Raw genomic sequence first — 21,563 nt, 5'->3', positions numbered from 1 at the left:
ATTTCTCCCTTTATTGACTTACTACACTGTGTACCTCTTCATGACATTTTTTTCAACAAATACGTGTGAGAAGAGATTGTCTCTCGCCTACTAGATTATAAATATTACCTGGGCAGAGACCTTGTCTTTTTCTACTCATTTTTGTACTACTCTCAGTATTCATATATTTATCATAGTATCTGATGTATAAAAAATGTTTAAGTAAAGTTTGGTGAATGTAAGAAAGAATGATTGAGTGTATTTGGCATACATTTTATATCACCTTAGGGCTGTGTAGACCACCACAATAAACCCTGTCTTCATTCAGACTGTGTCCCTTGGCTATTCTTAGATACTTTGCATTTTTGAGCAAATTTTCACTCTGTTGCTAGAGTCATTATAGCACTTTTTGATGTATGGCATTATGTCAAGAATTAATTCCTTGCATCATTCAGCAAACATGCACATTGTCAGACATTGCATATGGCACTTTGGATATAATGTTAAGAGGCAATCGTCAAGGGGAGCATAGACTAGTGTAGGAGAAAGACACATGGGCCAACTGTTTAGATTAGTAAGATTAGTGATACTGGTGGTCAGTGCGCTGCCACAGCCAACCTTCTGCAGCTGGCCAATCTCCCGCAGTCTCTCCCCCCCGGGGCGACTGGCCCCAATTGGCCCTGATCGCCTGTCAGGCCAAAGGACCTCACCAATGCACAAATTCGTGCACCGGGCCTCTAGTATAAAATAATATTGAATATCAACTATAATTGGCACATAAAATGTTAAATTAAAAAAACAAAAGAAATAGTCTTCTTCTATTTAGTAGAGCTAGAGAATCCCTAACTGGGGACATGCTAGTACATAACTAAAAATGCTAATTTAGAGGGAAAATTAAGTTTTAGTGGAAATATATTACTTCTGAGTTATTAGTCTCTACAATATAGTTAAGATTCTAATATTTTTCTTCATTGGGCACTAAATACTATAACTGAGAACTGATTCATTCAACTTCTAAAAAGATGCCCTTCATAAAAGCATATCAAGGCATAAACTTGAGTAGGAGCCTGTTTTTCATGTAATGGTCTTTGCATCTCATTTACATTACTTAAATCTTTTTATACAATACAGCCTCTCTGGCCACAGCCTCTTCCCTTCCCTTACAAACACCTACTCATCCTTCAGCGTCCGGCTCAAATGCTGCCTGCTCTGTGGAGCTTTGCCCAATTCCCACAGCCAGAGCTAATTACTCCCTCCTTGGTGTCTCCATGGCAATGTGTTGATATCCTTATTATAGCACTCTTCATCGTGGTTAAGATGGCTGTTTATGCTTCGGTTTCCCGTTAGACTGTGAGAGCAGACACCGTACCTCCCATCTTTTTTCCGTGTAGCTGACAACAATGCCTAGCACAACAGGCATTCAGTAAATGTTTGCTGATGAACCAATGAGTAACTAAAGAAGAAATATGCCATACGACAGACCTGTTTCTCAGCACGTCACATCTTGTGCAACACAGCATTGTTTCCTCTACCATTACTTTCTCCATTTGCACTGCTGGTTAGGAAGAATGGCATGCTAGACTAGTTTAGTCCTTGAATAAAAACATATCTATTCTATCCTGCTTTCTGTTCAGAAAATATTTTTGGCTAAGGATAGTCTCCCAGGAGTTGTTCAGTGCCCTCATCAACTATATAATTGATTACAGATTCATATTCAAATACAGATTCATATCTTGAAATTTTAAACTTTATATTTCATTTTATAGGCCCTTCTTTGACGAAAGAAGGAAGTTCCTAAATCTGCAATTTTAATAATGCTATAAGCTATTCTTGGTTTAATACAAAAAGATCACCAAGATAAGTTTTAAAATAAAAACTTATGATTAGAAAAAAAGCAGGGACCTCATCTCTGCATGCCTTCTGTACTCTGATTACTGCCTACAACAATGATAAGCATAGAGTAGATGCTGTTACTCTTTAATCTATCCAAGGTCTTACAAGTGAACAATTCCCTTCCCATTCAAACATTTGTCATGTTAACTTTAAAAACTCCCTATAAGTTCATTAACTCCTATGAAAATATATCAGTAACATGGTTAGATCTAGTGAGGTCATTTGAATAACTGAGTTTATTTTTGGTGCTTGTCTAAGGGGTAGGGCAGACTAAAAGCAAAGTCTCTTACTTGTTACAGATAATGGGACAACAATATACAAGTTGGCATATGGGAACTACTATAGTCCTAGTAATCCATTCCTTTATTCTTTAAGACAGAGTAGAAATAACTATTACTGCTCAACCATTCATATTGTTATGCAATGAAGGTGTATTAAATGGTTAGCTCTTGGGACTTTGAACTACATGCTATATTACATTATAGTCCACCTTAGTAGGCTATCAATACATACTTGTGAAGAAGTTAAATAACAATATACTTTATATATTTATGCAAAAATTAGTCACATGGATTGGTCATTTACTTGATTATTTTTCCCAATGAAAGCATTAAATTCAACCTCTAATGAAAACACTTCCTTGTTATAAATGCACAAATTTCTTATGATCTCTTGATTAAATGTTGGGAACACAATTTTCTTTTACAGGTTTAAGGAATACTAAAAGTAATTTTGACGTATCAGTTTTTACATAATGCACAACTGAAAAATGAAACCAATCTATATGTTTAAACAATGACAAAGGTTTTAAACAGTTTCCTGCATTAAGTTACCATGTTCCAGTCTGTTTCAACTTTTCTGAATATGGATTCCATTTTCCATACACCATTTTCCCATCCAGAAATGGTTTGATTATTATTTGAAACTCGAACATAATGATCTTTCACAATATTATAACAAAGGTGAAGCTGTTTAGAAATCTTCTCATTTTCAGAGGGGATGAACATGGCTTCCTTTTTCTTAAAAAGGAAAACAGAATTAGTTTTTCAAGGTAATGAAAGACTATAGATTGTATATGTATATGGGGAGTGAGAGAGAGAGGAAAGGAAAGAGGGAGATTGCTATGTATAATGGTAAGAAATTCCTTCAATATGAAAATGAAAAATTAGTGCCATTAAAAATTCAGAAAATATTTTATAGGTTAAACATGATCAGTATAATGTTGATATAGCACAACTGCTACAAGACAGAAAATGAGAAGTATAAATAATAACTACAAGTTATATTTTTGTGATTTTGTAAGTTCACCTAAATTCATTTATTTTTCTTCATTTCCACCATAATCATTTTCTAACTGGACTAGTATAACTGTCTCTTGAAATTAACTCCCAGCTTTCAAGTTTTATTTCTCCTGTTCAAGCTTCACAAAGTAATGAAAGTGATTTTTAAAAATGTACATTGTGATGTTGTTTCCTTGCTTAACTCACTCCACTGACTTCCACTGTACTGCAACTCTAAACCTTTACCAAGGGTTACAGGACCCTGCATGATCTGTCCCCTGCCTACTTCTCCAACCAGATCTCATGTTACTCTGCCCTTTGTCTCTATGCTCTCACCATATTACTTTTCCTTTAGTTCCTCAAAAAGATCCAGTTCGTTTCTGCCCCAGTGCCTTGACACATACTGTTTCCACTGTCTGGAATGCTGTTCTTTCTACTTCCCATATCTTTGATTCTCTCTCATCCTTCAAGCCTAAACCTAAAGCCATTTCATCAGAGTGTCCTTTCCTGGTAACCCTAAGGTAGGAGAGTGAAACAATCGATGCAGACCACTGCTCTAGTCTGTGTTAATGTCTTAATACAGTATTTACTAATCATTCAGGATATGCTTTTTTTGTTCAGCATTGGGTATTAGGTATTAAACAATATAAAACTTTGAATGTACAAGAATCACTAAAAATATATATCTTAGAAAAGGAAAGAAAAAAATAATTACATATGTGTATTTGTAATCAGTCAGAATTACAAAACAGCAACATTGCATGTATAAATAAGATAATTCCCTAGTAGGACCTATGACTATTACTGTCAAAAAAGTAAAATAAAAGCAGTTTATTCTTCTTAGATATTGGTATCATAAGTTAGTGTATTCGCTTCAAAGCAAGCATGTAACAACAACGATATTTCAGAATCGACATAGCCAAATGGAAATAAAATTTAAAGTAGCAGTATCTATATTTTACAAGGACAACTAATTGCAAAAGGGAAAAGAAAAATATATGTTACTGAACATACCATGTATGCAACTGAACAAACAATCTGGAGTAAGAATGACATTAATATTTCATGAAATCTTTTAATCTAAGATTAAGATGAAACTATTCTTTCCAGAAATCACAGGATATCACCAACTTACTTCGAGGTATAGTTCCAAAAATTTTTAGGACTGACATTTTTCAATTTACTTTTAAAATAAACATCTATTTCTAAAGAGGAAAATGACATTTTTAAATCCATGGCTCTAATACGGTCTTCAGTAATAGAGAAATTTTTAAAAATTTTCAAAAGGGGAAACAATCTGAGCATATGATCCAATTCATATTTTTAAAGTTTAATCAACTTATATGCCATACAAGAGGAAGCACACCCATCCATAAAAAGAAAAAGAAATGAAGACCTAAATAATATCAATGTTTTAAATTGAGCACAGCTGTGAATTAAATTAGCTCTTTTAAACTGGCTTCATTTACATTTATACTTATAACTTGCACTGCATCAGCAGTGATTTGAATGATTTGTTGAATTTAGATCTTGTAATTCTATGGCTGAGCCAACACTTCCAACTGCCTGCTAAAGATTCTGGATAAATTAACAAGCAAACAAAGTTACTGAAGATAATTCACTCCCTTTAGACATATTTCTTTATTGGAGAAATGAGTTGCAAATTTAGAAAAAGTAGATATAAAACTTTAATTAGTTTAGAATTGTCGATATTGATATCGTGATGGGTTATTTTCCTTTCAAGCACTTTTCATTACATTATCACCTTAGACCTTCATATAAAATACTTTATGAGAATATATTTATTAAAAAGTAAATATTTTATAGTGAGTCAACTTTAAACTCCCTAAGGGAAAGGGACAGTCTATTGTACTTTCTTCATGTTTATTACAGAGCTTTTCACCTACCCTCTAATTATAGACATTATATTTCCATTGTTCATTATTTAATTTTGGAAGATTAATCAAAAGATATCTTAAAATAAGTTTGACAATATAATAGCAATCACACCAGCAGCAATAATTTCTAGCCAATACCAGATATATGCAAGTCTATTTCTTATTCTGGTTGGTGATTACATGGGTGCTCAATTTGTAAAAATCTGTTCAGCTGTACACTTACAATTTGTGCATTTTTCTGTATATATTTCAGTAAAAGTTATACTATACTCAAATTTATGAAAAATAAATAGAAAAATCCTATTTTAAAATGTTTTGCTAACCCTCTTGTATGTGACCAGACTATGTCAATCAATCATCGGTTTCAGTTTTTAATAATTAAGCTGAAAAGTTAATTGAAAAGTCATGGCCAATGCATTTTTTCAGTAAGTAAAGAGCACAGTATAAGAAGCAGGAAAGTGAGATTATCATGCTATAATGAATTAAATACCTCTAGACCCATTTCACCTCGGGCTACTCTCCAAGCCACTGACCCAGATATTCTTCCACCAAGTTCTCCAGGTTTAGGGGTCTTGGGAGAAATAAATTCAACAAGCTCCACAATGATCCTCTGGAGAAGTTCTTTTCTTCTGTTTTCTGACAAAGACATTTGCCTCTACAATACATGTTTTAAAAAGTCATTAAGATTAGGAAAATGTGGAAGCCCAACTCTAGGTAAGAATATACTTAAGACATATATTTAAAGGGAATCTTAAAAGAAGTAACAAATTTTATTTTCATATGTATAATTATTTGGAAAATAAAATGAACACTAGAAAGTTCAAAGTAATTTTTAAAACCTTAGGTAAAGAGATCATTTCATACCCACATCCAACGCTACATGACCTTTAATATCCTAGATTTAAAATGAAGATACCAACCTCTATTTTTGGCCCCAGTAAACTACTTGTGTCAGATCAACTGTCCCATTGAGAAAGTTAGAAAAGGGGGAACACATACACACAGACACATACAAAAACCTGTTTGAATGCAATAGAAAACTACCAACGTTGCCAGATTGAAGAAGATCCCAAGAGAAGTAAATTGAAGTGAACCAATACTGTGCCACTTGCCCAGCCAGCATGACTCAGTGGTTGAGCATCGACCTATGAACCAGGAGGTCATGGTTCGATTCTCAGTCAGGGCACATGCCCAGGTTTCGGGCTCGATCCCCAGTGTGGGGCGTGCAGGAGGTAGCCAATCAATGATTCTCTCTCATCATTGATGTTTCTATCTTTCTCTCCCTCTCCTTTCCTCTGAAATCAATAAAAAAAATTTAAAAATACTGTGTTACTTTTCCCTTCCAGGAATTTGCTAATTATTAACTGAAACGAGGAGGAGGGGCCGAGAAACCAAGCACAAAATGAAGGCTAAAGCGCTGAAAAACAAAGAATTTTTAGCAGAAACAAAGTGCTGGCGAGTAAATAATTGGAGATCAGAGCCTTCCAAGGTGAAGGGATCTAGTAAATACTCCAGGTTTTCAGCTTGGCATCTCTGAAGGACTACACATTAAAGGTGAAATTCCACAGAGATTGAAAAGCTCACTGTCAACGTCAATTAAGGTGATCCACTCCTATTCTAATTGCCTTCCAATAGCGCATAGAAAAAAAATTCATACAAGTCTATAGTTAAAAAAATTTCCATACTACCAAAAGGGTATAAAGTAAAAACTTAATCTTCCCTCTTGAACCACCAGGTTTTCTCGGAAGCAGTCACTGTTAACAATTTCCTGTGTCTTGTTTTAGAAATTTCTATACTTGAACAAGTGTGTGTGTGTGTGTGTGTGTGTGTAATTATATTCAAGACAGAATTACTTGGATAAATAAAACAACATACTTTTGCCAAGTATTATATATACTAAAATTTTGTTTCACTGAACTTTGAGACATAATGGTTTAATGTAAAAAAGTACAATATTTAAAATAAGCCATCAGAAATTTGAATTAACAAAAAGACAGTTAACATATTAAAATATTTTAGCTTACAAAATAATGCCACAACTTTAAAAACCAGCAAATATCCTCTCAAAAATGACAAATGCCCATCACCTACCTGCTTATTAAGTCCATTAATAGTTTCTCGAAGTAATTCTTCTTTAATCAGAGTTCTTCTGGAGATTACCTCTTCATGTTTACAAGAATATCGCCAAGTGACATCAACCACCTCAAATTATAGAATACAAACATGTGACAAGATTACAAACATCAACCTTAAATACCTAGAATGTAATTCTTAAACATAAAGTTTTACAAATGCTATCTTTATTCAAGTTCAAAAACCTGTGGAACAAAATCAGAGAATGTGCTTTTTATTCATTTTGTTCAGGCACATGTCCAAGAAAGACTGTGACAAAATGAAGTTTTTAGGACATTTAGGTTTTTTAAAACTGATTTCCCAAAATACAACAAATAAAAAACCTTTTCCATTTTTACTGTATGAAATTTATATTATAGAACTGATTTTTGCAAAAACAATTCAATGGAGAAATAACCTTTTTCAACAAAAGGTGCTAGAAAGTTCCTTATCCATATATAAAACAATGAATTTCAATCCACACCCTAGAGTATATCCACAATTAACTCAAAATGGATCACAGGCCCAAGTGTAAAATTTAAAGCATAGAACTTCTAAAAGAAAACAAAGGAGAAAATCACTGTGTCTTGCGTTAAGCAAAATTTTCTTAGCTACACTATCAAAGAGCATGATCTATGGAAGAACAAATTGATAAAATGGACTTCATCAATTTATTCTCTTCAAAAATCATTGAGAAAATGAAAAGATAAGCCTCAGATAAGGAGAAAATGTTTTGCAAAGCATATATCTAGTAAAGGACTTGCATTCAGAATATATAAGGAACTCTCAAATTCAACGATAAAAAAAAAATTTAAAAAGTGGGCAAAGTAGACAGGTGGATGGCAAATCCTATATAATAAAAGCCTAATATGCTAAGTGTCCAGCCTTCCAGTCACCCGTTCAATCAATCAAAGCGTAATATGCTAATGACATGCCAAGGCTGCTCAACCACTCGCTATGACGTGCACTGACTCCCGGGGGGCAGTCAACCTGGTCGACCATTTGCTATAACGTACACTGACCACTAGGGGGCACACAGTCGACAGGTCGAACAGTTGCTATGACGTTCACTGACCACTAGGAGGCAGACACTCTGACCGGTAGGTTAGCTTGCTGCTGGGGTCTGGCTGATCGGGACTGAGTGAGACGGGCCAGACACGCCCTGGAGCCCTCCTGTGGTCCCTCCCCAGTCCTGATCATGCACCAGTGGGGTCCCTTGGCCTGGCCTGAGCCCTCTTGCAATCTGGGACCCTTTGGGGGATGTCAGAGAGCCGGTTTCAGCCTGATCCCACACAACGCAGGAATTGACCCCTGGTGGTTAGTGTGTGCCTACAGTGGAAGAACAGCTCAGCCAGAAACCAGGCTCACAGCTGGTGAGTGCAGTGGCAGGAGCCTCTCCCGCCTCCGTGGCAGCGCAAAGGATATCTGACTGCTGGCTTAGGGGAACAGGCCTAAGCTGTTAATCAGACATCCCCCGAGGGCTCCCGGACTGCACCGAGGGGGTGCAAGTCGGGCTAAGGGATCCCCTCCCCTCCCCCCGAGTGCATGAATTTCATGCATCAGGCCTCTAGTAAGCACATAAAAAGATGCTTAGTACTGTATGAATACATGGAACAGACTGACAGATCTCAGAGGGGAAGCGGGGGGAATTAGATAAAAGGTGAAAAGATTAGCCAAAGAATATATATGGATGATCCACAAACACAGACAAGTGTGGTGATGGCCAGGGGATGGAAGCTGGGTGGAGGTAGAGGGCAGAAAACAACAGGCATCTATAATAGTGTCAACAGTAAAAAAAAAAAAGAACAAATTTTGTTCAACTACCATATAAATAAATAATGTCCATCAACAGATGAATGAATAAATAAACTATGGTACATCTATACAAAGGAATACTCAGCAATAAAAATAACCACTGATACACATGGATGAATCTCAAAGTAATTATACAAAGAAACTAGACTCTCCCATCCTCACCCCACCAAGAAGAGGATATAGATACTCCCTGACTTGTGATGGATTACATCCCAATAAATCCATAAGTTGAGGATATAAGTTGAAAATGCTCTTAATAGTAGCACACTACAGAGTATTGGTTATTTACCCTGTGACTGAATGATATACTGGGAGTTGTAGGTCACCTACACTGCCCAGCATCATGAGAGTATGGTACATGAGAGCATATCACTAGCCCAGAAAAAAGATCAAAATTTAAAATTCAGAGTATAGTTTCTAGGGAATTTGTATTGCTTTTACTTTTTGCTGAAAAACCATCGACAGTCATAAGTAGGACCATCTGTATACTATATGATTCCATTTACATAAAACTGTAGATCTGTGGTTACTCAGACAAAGACAAGAAGTAGGGATAACAAAGCGACATGTGGAAACTTCCAGGGATAGTGGATATGTTCACTATCTTGACTTTGTAATTTCATAGGTGTATATAAATGACAAAATTTATTAAATTGTATACTTTAAATATATGTCAAATTTTGTCTGTCAATTATACTTTCAAAATTTGTCAAAACTGTATTTTATTCTTAGGGAAAAAAAAGTGTTCTCTTATGCCTACCTCATCTTTAGAAAATGCTAGGACATAGGACAGCTTCTTCCCCCACCCTACTTCATAGAGGAGCGGTTTGTCACAGGCATTTTCACAGGCATCACAGTGCAGCCACCGCTGCTGAGAGGGAGAATAGACTTCTGTCCAGACATGGTCTGCTCAGGTACACCAGAGAGCAACAGGAAGAAAAAAAGTTTACAAAACCAGAATGACTTCCAGTAACTATATACAAACCCTACGATAAGAACCACATAATAAAGTTAGGTGTAATATTCTAAATCTTAGTTAAGACTGAACATTTTGTGGCACATAAGACTCTAGTACACTTTTCTCTGTCCCTTGAAATCCTTGAAAATGTTTGTGGAATATCTCATTTAATGCAGTCAGTTTTAGGCTTAATTAAAAATAATGTGAGCTATAACTTTAAAAAGGGTGAACATATTGAACAATAGCATCAAAAACAGGGATCAGTTTGCTAATGTGAGGAAGTTAATGTCACTTTTGAAAATGCAGTCTCTCTCAATTTTTAAGACCCAGAACCAAAAGGAAGTCTAAGGAGGATCTCTGATTATTGATGTTCTACATTGTAAGAGAACAATAACAAATGAAACATAAGTTAAACATTGAAAAAAAGGAAAACAACTTTTGACATGTAGATGACATATGTCATTTCTAAATAAGAACAAAATAAATTTCACATGGCTTTTACTTTTTTTGTATATTAAGATTTAAGATTACTAAACCTTTTATACTAATCCTACAAAAGTAAAGATTTCTATAGCATATTATTACACATGTTCTTATCCATATAGAAACACCATTACTAAAAATGGCATGGTAAATTATTAATAAAGAATGTTTATAGTGCAGAGTACTATGCAAAATATTAGGTGCACCACAAAAATTTTGTGATCCCCATAAAAAATCCGTGAGTTGGTATTATTATTTTACAAAAGGCAAATGGAAGCTCGGACTCAGAAGGCCAGAAAGTACCAGACAGAACATAACAAGCCCAGACCGTAAAATCCTTAATTCTGCAAAGCCCTACTACTCTCTGCTCACACCAGTTCTGTACCTGTGTAATCCCAAACGTAGCGAGCTTCAAACCCTAAGGCTCGGCAGCACAGTGTAAAACAATTGGCCCACTCGCCACACCGTCCACATTTCGTTTCCAAAAGTTTCTCAGGGTTATTATACCTGGTTTTAAATAACAGTAAAAAAGCTTTGATTCATTATCAAAACTAAAAATTTTATAGAATTTATATTACCTCTGTGCTAAACAGTAATATTCCTAATTTTAAATTCGTAATGATTAGAGAGCCTAGAATATATGAGGCATTGTTAGAATCTTTGGTAAAAATGATTAAACAATGGTACAACCTTCAAGGAGTTTACAGTCCTAAGAGGGAGAAGGAATTAATATAACTAAATTGAATACACAGAAGAATGTAATACAGACCTTACAATAGGTCAGGTTAGGGTTATAGGAGAGTGGTCAGGGAGGAGAGCTAGTATTTGAACAGGCCTTGAAGGACAGGATTTGCATAGGCAGAGATTCTCCAGGAAATCTGCTCTGAGCATTAGCATTACCCTAACAAGTAGTCTAATTAGCTCACTGTATTTGAAAGGTAAACAACTTTGACTACTCAATGAAGCTTTTAAGCTTAGGTGAACTCAAGTTTACTGAAAATCCTTTTCCTGTCTCTAATGATTATTTTGATTGAAATTTTATTCTTTTCAACTACTTAAAGGTGCTTCCTAATTTGGAAGTTGTTTTTTAAAAGATATTTGCTATGTCTCCAATTATAAAATTATCACAAAACTGGAGAACAGCAAGTTTTGCATTTGGCCTGAGAAAGATTTTGAGCTGATAAAGCTAAGCAGGAAAAGGCCCCAGCTGAGCAGAAATGCTGGCCTTGAATTTGGAAGGATGCAGTTACATGAATAAACTGGCTCTGCTATGACAAGTTTGTCTTAAGCAGATGATCTTGTGTAAGCTAAGTTAAATGAGTTTATAATTCAGGTAATTAAGTCACTGAAACGTTATAAATTTACAATAAGTAAAACAACAGAATCAGAGCACCTATGCCTCCTCCTTCTGTATACCACTGTGCCAAGTTGAACAACCAGCTCAGCTTCTAATTAATAGTGCTCATCATCAGAACCCAATACAGAGAACAGCTAAGAGTACAATGAGCAAATGTTTAGAAAGGAAAAAAACACTGTATAAATAGTTTTGTTAGACTGGGCTCCTCCACACTACATTATCAGTTTACAACAAATCACTAAGAAAAAATTTATGAGGAGAGGGACTTAATTATATGTATCTTTCATCTTCAAGTCTTTGTAAAGTGTCTGTGCAAATGTATGCTAATGAAGATATAACTTGTACAATTTTTTATAATAATTGGACATTGGATTTTGTTTATCCTATATTCTGTATATCACAGGAATGGTTCCCTTTAAGGAGAGAATGGAGTTCCCAAGCCCCCAAAACTAGGTATTTCAAACATATGTCTTTTCTTGCCTAATGATACAACCAAACTTTACAAGTATTGCCAATTAAGAAAAACTGATGAGGCTTATAAATTAATAGAAAAAGTTAATTGAAAAGTTCAAATTTCCATTGTTGAAAATTTAGAGATATGAAGGTAGGTTAGGTTGGGTAGGGGAGGCACCTAATTAAAACAAATGATGGCACTGTACTTTTACCTTCCATATTACTATCTGATGATTAATTTAAGTACAGTATTGTATTTGCTATCACAATTATCAATATTATTAATGTTGTTAGTATTGTTTTTATATTCTATCAAGTATTAATATTAAAGTTATCAGAAATATAAAATTAATGTATATAGAGAACAATATGAGATTAATAGCATTAAATGTACTAGGTTTACACTCAATTTATATTCAAGAGCAAGAGTCAAAAACCTTTCCTTTAAAAAGACAGACAGTAAATATTCTAGACTTTGAAGGCCATATGATCTTTGTTTCCAGTACTCGACTCTGCCACTATAAAATAAAAAGTTATAGAACATATATAAATGAATCAGCATGGATGTGTTCCAAAAAAACTTTATTTACAAAATAGGATGTGGGCTGGATTTAGCCTGCCAGTCATACCTTGTTGATCCTTGTCCTAATAATTAAAATGAAGATTAAAAATTTCGTTTAATAAAAATTCTCTTCTACCCATTCCATTAAGACTTGACGGTCCACTGGATACCCACCTCGGGAACCGATTGCTGAACTGGCACGCAGCACAATAATGATCTTCCACTCTGTTTGCACCCCACTTCAACTCGTCTTCAGTGGGAAATAATCCTTCACCTCTAGACTTCGTCTTGCCACCACATTTGCTGCACAAAATGTCATTCACCCACTGAAAAAATTCTTCCTTAAACCAGTGTAGAAGCTCCAGCAAAAGAAAATCCTCATCACTTAAATTAGTACCTGGGAAATTAAAACAGAACCGAGTAAGAGCTAAAGCTGACAAAAACTAAAAATATCCACATTCTCAGATATGAGCTGAAATATATGAAAATATATGATCTAAAAGGTTTGCACAAATATTAATGCAAGAAATATCATTAGATATTGATTGTGAATGAGGCTGAAATAGGGTAACAGTACACTGCATTTTAGAACAGTAGGACGTTTACCACTTTGTACCCTCTGACAGACATTATGCATTAACATGTGAGCTGAACACACAATCTCTCAGGGAACTATGGTCAGTTTGGAATTGATCCTGAAACACATGAGAAGTTAAGAAAAAAGTCTGAAAAACACTTTAAATTACTGTATTAAAGTTATCAGGTATATATACAAGGAAACATGAAACAATCACAAAATCACAGACAGGAATCACACAATTCCAGACACTTTAAAAATCATCCTATTAGCTTTTCTATCAGGGTTTCAACATACAACATAATCCATCCATGGATACTCTCTACAAAACATAAAAACAAGAGCATGTCTACACTGTGTATAATGATCCTAGCAAGTAAGCATGACACATAATAATATATCCCCTTTATCAAATAAAAATACCTTTCTTGACCATATTTATGGTATCTCTGGAATGAAAGAAAGGAGAAGGGGGAAAAAACCTAGGAAACCTATACAGGGAACTCTCATCTCTGTATTTAATGTTTTATTACTTAAAAAATGATACATAAAGGAAATGTATAGCATAATGTTAAAGTCTAATAAAGTTTGATGCTCGTCATGGGTGTTTGATGTATTATACTCTATTCTTATATTTGTTTGATATATTTCACAATTAAAAAACTATGAAACTACAGAGAATATAAAAAGGCCAGAAACATATTATTTTCCTGTATTAGAAAACTCAATTGCCGAAACCGGTTTGGCTCAGTGGATAGAGCGTCGGCCTGCGGACTGAAGGGTCCCAGGTTCGATTCCGGTCAAAAGAAAAAAATGCACAAAATAGTCAACATAACTTTGACTAAGAACCATGAGATAAATTTGCCTACTACATATCAAAACACATTACAGAATTCTAATGATTAAAATATTGTGATATTAGGGAAGAATAGACAACAAATCAATAAAACTAGAGTCCTGAAAGACAGATTTTGTTTTCATTTTTTTAAAAAAATATATTTTATTGATTTTTTACAGAGAGGAAGGGAGAGAGATAGAGAGTTAGAAACATCAATGAGAGAGAAACATCGATCAGCTGCCTCCTGCACATCTCCCACTGGGGATGTGCCCGCAACCAAGGTACATTCTAATGATTAAAATATTGTGATATTAGGGAAGAATAGACAACAAATCAATAAAACTAGAGTCCTGACAGATTTTTGTTTTCATTTTTTATTGAGTTTATTGGGGTGACACTGGCTAACAAAATTTTACAGGTTTCAGGTGTACAATTCCACAACACATCATCTGAACACTGTATTGTCTTCACCACCCCAAGTCAAGTCTCCTTCCATCACCATTTATCCCCTTTATCCCCTCCTCCACCTCCCTCCTGGCACCTCTGCCCCAGCAATCTCCACACTGTTGTCTGTGTCTGTAAGTTTTTTATTTTTTTCTCAATCCTTCCACTCCCAGCCTCCCCACCCCACTGACAGGTGTCAGCCTTGTCTGTCTATGGGTTTGTCTCTATTTTGCTTGATATCATTTTGTTCATTAGATTCCACATGAGTGAAATCATATAGTACCTGTCTCTGACTGGCTTATTTCACTTAGCATAATGCTTTTCGGTTCATCCACGCTGTCTCAAAGGGTAAGATTTCCTTCTTTTTTAAGGTTGAGTAGTAGTCCCTTGTGTAAGTGCACCACAGCTTTTTTATCCACTCATGCAATAAGCACTTGGGCTGTTTCCAAATCTTGGCTATTGTAAACAAAGCTGCAATGAACATAAAAGTGCATATATTCTTTCAAATTAGTGTTTAGGGTTTCTTTGTATATATTCCCAGAAGTAAAATCACTGAGTTATACGACAGTTCCATTTTTAATTTTTTGAGGTAACGCCATACTGCTTTCTACAGTGGTTGCACTAATCTGCATTCTCACCAACAGTGCAGGACAGTTCCCTTTTCTCCACATCCTTGCCAACACTTGTTTGTTGATTTATTGATGATAGCCATTCTGACAGGTGTGAGGTAATACCTCATTGTGGTTTTAATTTGCATTTCTCTGGTGATTAGTGACGTTGAGCATCTTTCATATACCTATTGGTCATCTGTATGTCCTCTTTGCAGACTGTTTATTCAGATCCTATGCCCAATTTTTAAAATTGGATTGTTTTTTTGATGTTGAATTTTGTAAGTTCTTTATAAATTTTGGATGTTAATCCATTATCATTGGCAAATACGTTCTCCCATTTAGTGGGTTGTCTTTTCATTCTGTTGATGGTTTCCTTTGCTGTACAAAAACTTTTTACTTTGATGTAGTCCCACTTGTTCATATTTTCTTTTGTTTCCCTTGCCCGAGGAAATATTTCAGAAAAAAAATATTGCTATGAGAAATGTCTGAGATAAACCATATTTAATAAAGTTAGTCTTTCAAAGTAGTTCTAAGAGGAAGGACTGTCCAGTAAACGATATTGGGACAGGTAGCTATCAAAATAGCAGATTCTTACTGTACTTCATTCATCCTTAAATGTATATTTATAGTACTATATATATAATATATATATACACAGAAAAAAATGCTATAAAAGTAATAGAAGTTACAAGAGAATGTTTATGACTTTTGTTCATGAATATGTTTAAGGCCTTAACCAAGACAAAAACTGTAAAATAATGAAAAAATAAATTTTCTTATAGTGTACATCAAACTATATACTAAGTGAAATTAAACAAAGAACACGGGGGGGAGGGAGTAACATGACTAACAAAGAAAAAGTAAGTACCCCAAATATATAAGAAACTTCTAAAAATAAGTAATAATACTAACACACCTATCAGAAAAATTTAAAAAGTTCCTAAAAGAAGTTCAATAATTTCATTTGTTTGGCAGGATCTATGATAACATACATATCACACACACGTGCATGTATACCAGGAGGCATGCTTTACAAGAATCTTCACTGCTGCAGCATTTAGAATAGAGATAGATGGTAAAAAATCTCAATTTTCTTGGATAGGAAATGGTACAAATAAAGTATATGCATAATATAGAAGAATACCATGTAGAGTTAAAAAGATTTCTAAGACATGATAGTAAATTTAACACACTACAGAGTAAAGATATATGGGATAAATTTTATGTAAACCCACACAACTTAAATATTTATTTTTACAGATAACTGTAAATGAGTGTAAATACTCCCCCAAAATATGAAAAGGAACACATCACGAGATAACAAGTGGTAACTATAGAAGAGGCGTAGGACTGATTGGCAAGGAGAATTTAACTTTTCCTGTATATGTAAGTTTTCTAACCAAAAAGGTATTCACGAATGTTAGATTAAAAATAAACTTTTAGAAATACAGCACTGGCATCATCTCTCCTTAGAGTCCCTACAACAGCCAGATAAGAAACAATTACACAGAAACGCATAGTAAAATGCTGAAGTTGGAATAACTTAACAATTAAAATCCTAAGACCATTAATGATAACAATGACATATAACTATTGGTAGATGAAATGTGGCAGAATTGTTCAGAGTCATTTACAAATAATATCATTTATTTCTGAAAATTATCATTCCTATTTCAAATAAAGAAATTTGAGGCATAGAGATTAAATTACTTGCTCAGTGATGCACAGTAAGTGGCAGAGCTAAAATTATACCCAGGCAATTGGCTTCAAAATCTACATTTTTAATTAGTAAATAATCTCTCTCTCTTAACCAAAGTGAATCAATGGACTAATCATATAAATTAATTGTGAATACAGTTTCTGTTAGATTCACATTAAGATTCACTAATAATAGTATCATATATTCCATGGACTCAAGTTCTACTAAACCTAAAAAAATTCACATGCCAATGATTATGATTAAACTGCAAATATATGTTTGGGTAAAATAGTGGTTTTTGTTTTGTTTTAAATATATTTTTATTTATTTCAGATAGGGAGTGGAAGAGAAAGAAATAGAAATATCAATGATGAGAGAGAATCATCAATTGGCTATCTCCTGCATGTCCCCCACTGGGGATCAAGCCCACAACCTAGGCATATGGTTCATAGGTTGACACTCAAACACTGAGCCACACCAGTAGGGGTAAAAAAAGTTTTGTTTGTTTTTTTCAAATATTAACGGATGTGTTCATTAGTTATATGCGATAAAGTTATGCTGTTATTGTATTATTTAAGAATCGACACAGAAATAGGTTAGATATTTACAATATATATAGCAAAGAGCACCATTTAGTGTTTCTGTTTATTTAGCAACTAGAGGCCCGGTGCACAAAAATTTGTGCACTGGTGGGGGGGGCGGTCCCTCAGCCCCACTTGTGCCCTCTCACAGTCTGGGACCCCTCGGGAGATAACGACCTGCTGGCTTAGGCCTGCTCCCGGGTGGCACAGGGCAGGCCCAATCCCTAGGTGCAGCCCCTGGTCGGGCTCAGAGCAGGGCCGATTGGGGAGTTGGGGCGCTGCCCCCTGTCATGCACAGAGCAGGGTGGATCGGGAGGTTGCGATGCCACCCCCAGTCATGCTCAGGGTAGGGCCGATTGGGGGGTTGGGGCGCCACCCCGTCACACTCAAGGCAGGGTCGATGGGGAGGTTGCGGCACCACCCTGTCGTGCACAGAGCAGGGCCGATCAGGGGGTTGGGGAGCTCCCCCCTGTTACGCACAGAGTAGGGCCGATAGGGGAGTTGGGGCACTGACCCCTGTCACACACAGAGCAGGACCGATCAGGGGGTTGGGGCTCTGCTGCTGTCACACTCAGGGCAGGGCCGATGGGGAGGTTGCGGCTCTACCCCATCACACACAGAGCAGGGCCCATGGGGAGGTTGGGGCACTTTCCCCTGTCACACACAGAGCAGGGCCAATCAGGGGGTTGGGGAGCTCCCCCCTATCAGGCACAGAGCAGGGCCGATCAGGGGGTTGGGGCACCTTCCCCTGTCAGGAACAGAACAGGGCGGATAGGGAGGTTGTGGCCCCGTCCCCTGTCACACATAGAGCAGCAGGGCGATCAGGGGGTTTGGGCACTGCCCCCTGTCACACTGCTCCAGGGGCCAGGAGGCCTCGCAGCTCCGCTGATCCCGGTGCTGGGAGGCATATTTACCCTTTTACTATATAGGATAGAGGCCTGGTGCACGGGTGGGGGGCCGGCTGGTTTGCCCTGAAGGGTGTCTGGATCAAGATGGGGGGTCCCGCTTGGGTGCCTGGCCAGCCTGGATGAGGGGATGATGGCTGTTTGCAACCCCCTTCAGGGTGGGAGTCCCCACTGGGGTGCCTGGCCAGTCTGGGTGAGGGGCTGAGGGCTGTTTTCAGGCTGGCGGGCGACTGAAGCTCCCAACCTCTCCTTTTTTCTTTTCTTTTTTTTATTCTGGGATTTATTTACCTTCTATAGCTGTCACTGGAGCTGAGAGCCGGCTTTAGCTCTGAGGCCGGCTCCAGCTTGAGGCCTTGGCTGCTGAAAGCAGGGATCTGGGTTTGTTTGGGTTCTATAATTGTAACACTGTTTCAGTCCTGCTCGCTCCAGCTCTGACGGCTGAAAGCAGGATTCTGGAGTTTTGTTTAGCTTCTGTATTGGCAACAATGTTTCTTAGAGAGCAAGCTCAGAGGCCGGCAAGGCAGGCGGGGAAACCTTGGCTTCCTCCGTCACTGGAGCAAGCAAGCCTCCTGTTCACTTCAGCTGCCTGGCAGCCGGCCGCCATCTTGGTTGGCAGTTAATTTGCATATCACCCTGATTAGCCAATGGGAAGGGTAGCGAAGTTATGGTTAATTACCATGTTTCTCTTTTATTAGATAGGATGATTCATTTTTAGTAATGAATGGTGATGTAAAGCCCCTACCTTTATCCAATTTTCTAGCTCTAGATAACTTTTCTTGAGATCTCTTTTTCAGTTCTTGGACGGGAATACAAGCCAATGCTTTCTGCTGGAGAGCAAGATTTTCATAGACCAGCACATGCTGCAGGTTGCCCTGAAGAACTTTCAGAATGATTGAATCAGCAGTAACCTAATAGAAAAAAAAAACCTGAAATTAGTTTTTCTCCATATTCTATAAAAATAACATAAAAAACACTGGCTATATGATTTCATAAAGAGGAACATATGAATTTACTGAAGTAATTATACTAAAAACCTTTACAAAATTTATATGAGATAGCCATATCTGTGTCACAGTCTAAGACAGGGGTCCTCAAACTCTTTAAACAGGGGGCCAGTTCACTGTCCCTCAGACCGTTGGAGGGCTGGACTATAGTTTAAAAAAAAAAACTATGAACAAACTCCTATGCACACTGCACATATCTTATTTTGAAGTAAAAAGATAAAACGGGAACAAATACAATATTTGTATTTGCATGTGGCCCACGGGCCGTAGTTTGAGGACCCCTGGTCTAAGACATATTTTTTCCCTCTGAGTATATTATATTACTGAGGATATATTGAAACAGGTGTGCGATGAATTCTTGACCACAAGCTTGGATCATGACAATGCTCTGTTCAATGCATGTAACAGCCCTTTCCACTTCAAATTCCTGTAAGTAATATAATTTTTTAAAACTTTATTCAGCATTAGCAAAGGATAAGTACTCTTAAAGAAAAAAGGCAGATACAAATGAATTAAAGGAAGAAACCATAGTAATATGTCCTCTAGAGAGAATGGTTACAAAAACTAAAAAAAGTTCTCAAAATAATCCCAAAGGCAGAGGAGCCACAGAATCCACAGAGCAGGAAGAGGCCTTGGAGCAAGCATTAGGGAGACTGGATGGGTCCTGCAGAAGGAACACTTAGACATTTTGCACCTCTCACCCCATCACTCCTTGTCAACAAAGAATGTGCCTCTGAACAGTGCCAGAGGATGCTTAGATTCCTAAAAGGAAAGAGGTGTGTCCAAACTAAGAACAATTACTTTTGGCAGAGCCCACTTAAACAAAACAAAAATAGAAAGATTTTAAAAGAACAAAGATTGCAAAAGCCAAGAAAACAGGAACATAGAAAATAAAATGTCAGAAATAAGTTCAAAGATGTTATTAATTATAGGAAGTGTATTAAAAGGTTAAAGATAGATTAATTTAAAGAAATAAAAACAATTGCCAAATGTTTTAAAAAAATATTTTTATTGATTTCAGAGAGGAAGGGGGAGAGAGAGAGAAAGAGAGAGAGAGAGAGAGAGAGAGAAACATCAGTGATGAAAGAGAATCATTGATCAGCTGCCTTCTGCATGCCCCCTACTGGGGATTGAGCCCGAAACCCAGGCATATGCCCCTGACCAGAATCAAACCCGAGACCCTTCAGCCCGCAGGCCAATGCTCCATCCATGGAGCCAAACCAGCCAGGGCTGCCAAATACTTTTAATGATAGGCACTGTATTAAGCACTGGGGATGGGTGCACAAGACAGACATGATCACTTTATGATACAAGTCAGGAGGCATTAAACAAAAATGATAGAACCACCACATTACGTTAAAAATAATGGAGACCAGCCCCGCCGGCATGGTTCAGTGGTTGAGCATTGACCTATGAACTAGGTCATGGTTCAATTCTCAGTCAGGGCACATGCCTGGGTTGAGGGCTTGATCCCCAGTGTTGGGCCTACAGGAAGCAGCCGATCCATGATTCTCTCTCATCATTGATGTTTCTCTCTTTCCCTCTCCCTTCCTTCTGAAATCAATAAAAACATATTAAAAAAAATAATGGAGACCAAAATAGACAAGGACATTATCCTCTCAGAATAAGTAGCCTATGGATACAGAAACACTGATAAAACAATGTTCATTTATTCAAGTATTTAACGACCTTTTATTATTTGCTAGGTACTGGGGATATAATGGTACGTTAGACAATTTATTTACAGATATTGTAAGAGTTATAAAGCAAAGAATAAGGAGAGTGAGACTTTTCAACAGGGTTCTGACCCTAGAATTCCCTGAATATATGATATTTGTGGTAAAATATGAATAATGAGAAGCAGCTCATAAATAGGGAAAGGAAAAGACCATTCTTGTCAAAGGAAAAGCATGTAGGTAGCTAGGGAGCATGTGAATTGGGATTATGCTTAGTATAAAGTAAAGAATCAGAAGAAAATCGTAGATACAGAAGGCTGAAAGTAAAGTTGAGTTGGTAAGTAGCTGAATCTTTCATACCTCGTTCCATTGTAATGGGATATTATGAAAGAGACTTAAGCAAGGTAATAAAATGATCAAATTTGTATTATCAGAATA

General features: G+C 36.6%; 1 protein-coding gene across 1 annotated transcript in view; it reads right to left on the bottom strand.

The window, feature by feature from the left end:
- Positions 1 to 21,563, bottom strand: part of NGLY1 (N-glycanase 1) — a 45,148-nt gene that overhangs the window by 6,794 nt on the left and 16,791 nt on the right. The window contains exons 5-11 of the mRNA XM_006087632.3: positions 19,188 to 19,353; positions 12,965 to 13,187; positions 10,804 to 10,925; positions 9,738 to 9,883; positions 7,142 to 7,252; positions 5,541 to 5,705; positions 2,706 to 2,891 (exon numbers count right to left, since the gene is read on the bottom strand). Of these exons, the coding sequence (XP_006087694.3) occupies positions 2,706 to 2,891; positions 5,541 to 5,705; positions 7,142 to 7,252; positions 9,738 to 9,883; positions 10,804 to 10,925; positions 12,965 to 13,187; positions 19,188 to 19,353 (1,119 nt within the window). The remainder of the gene's footprint in view (positions 1 to 2,705; positions 2,892 to 5,540; positions 5,706 to 7,141; positions 7,253 to 9,737; positions 9,884 to 10,803; positions 10,926 to 12,964; positions 13,188 to 19,187; positions 19,354 to 21,563) is intronic.

Source organism: Myotis lucifugus, unplaced genomic scaffold (assembly GCF_000147115.1).
Source record: "Myotis lucifugus unplaced genomic scaffold, Myoluc2.0 scaffold_39, whole genome shotgun sequence".
NCBI classification, from domain to species: Eukaryota; Metazoa; Chordata; class Mammalia; order Chiroptera; family Vespertilionidae; genus Myotis; species Myotis lucifugus.
This window is presented reverse-complemented; position numbering and strand designations above follow the sequence as displayed.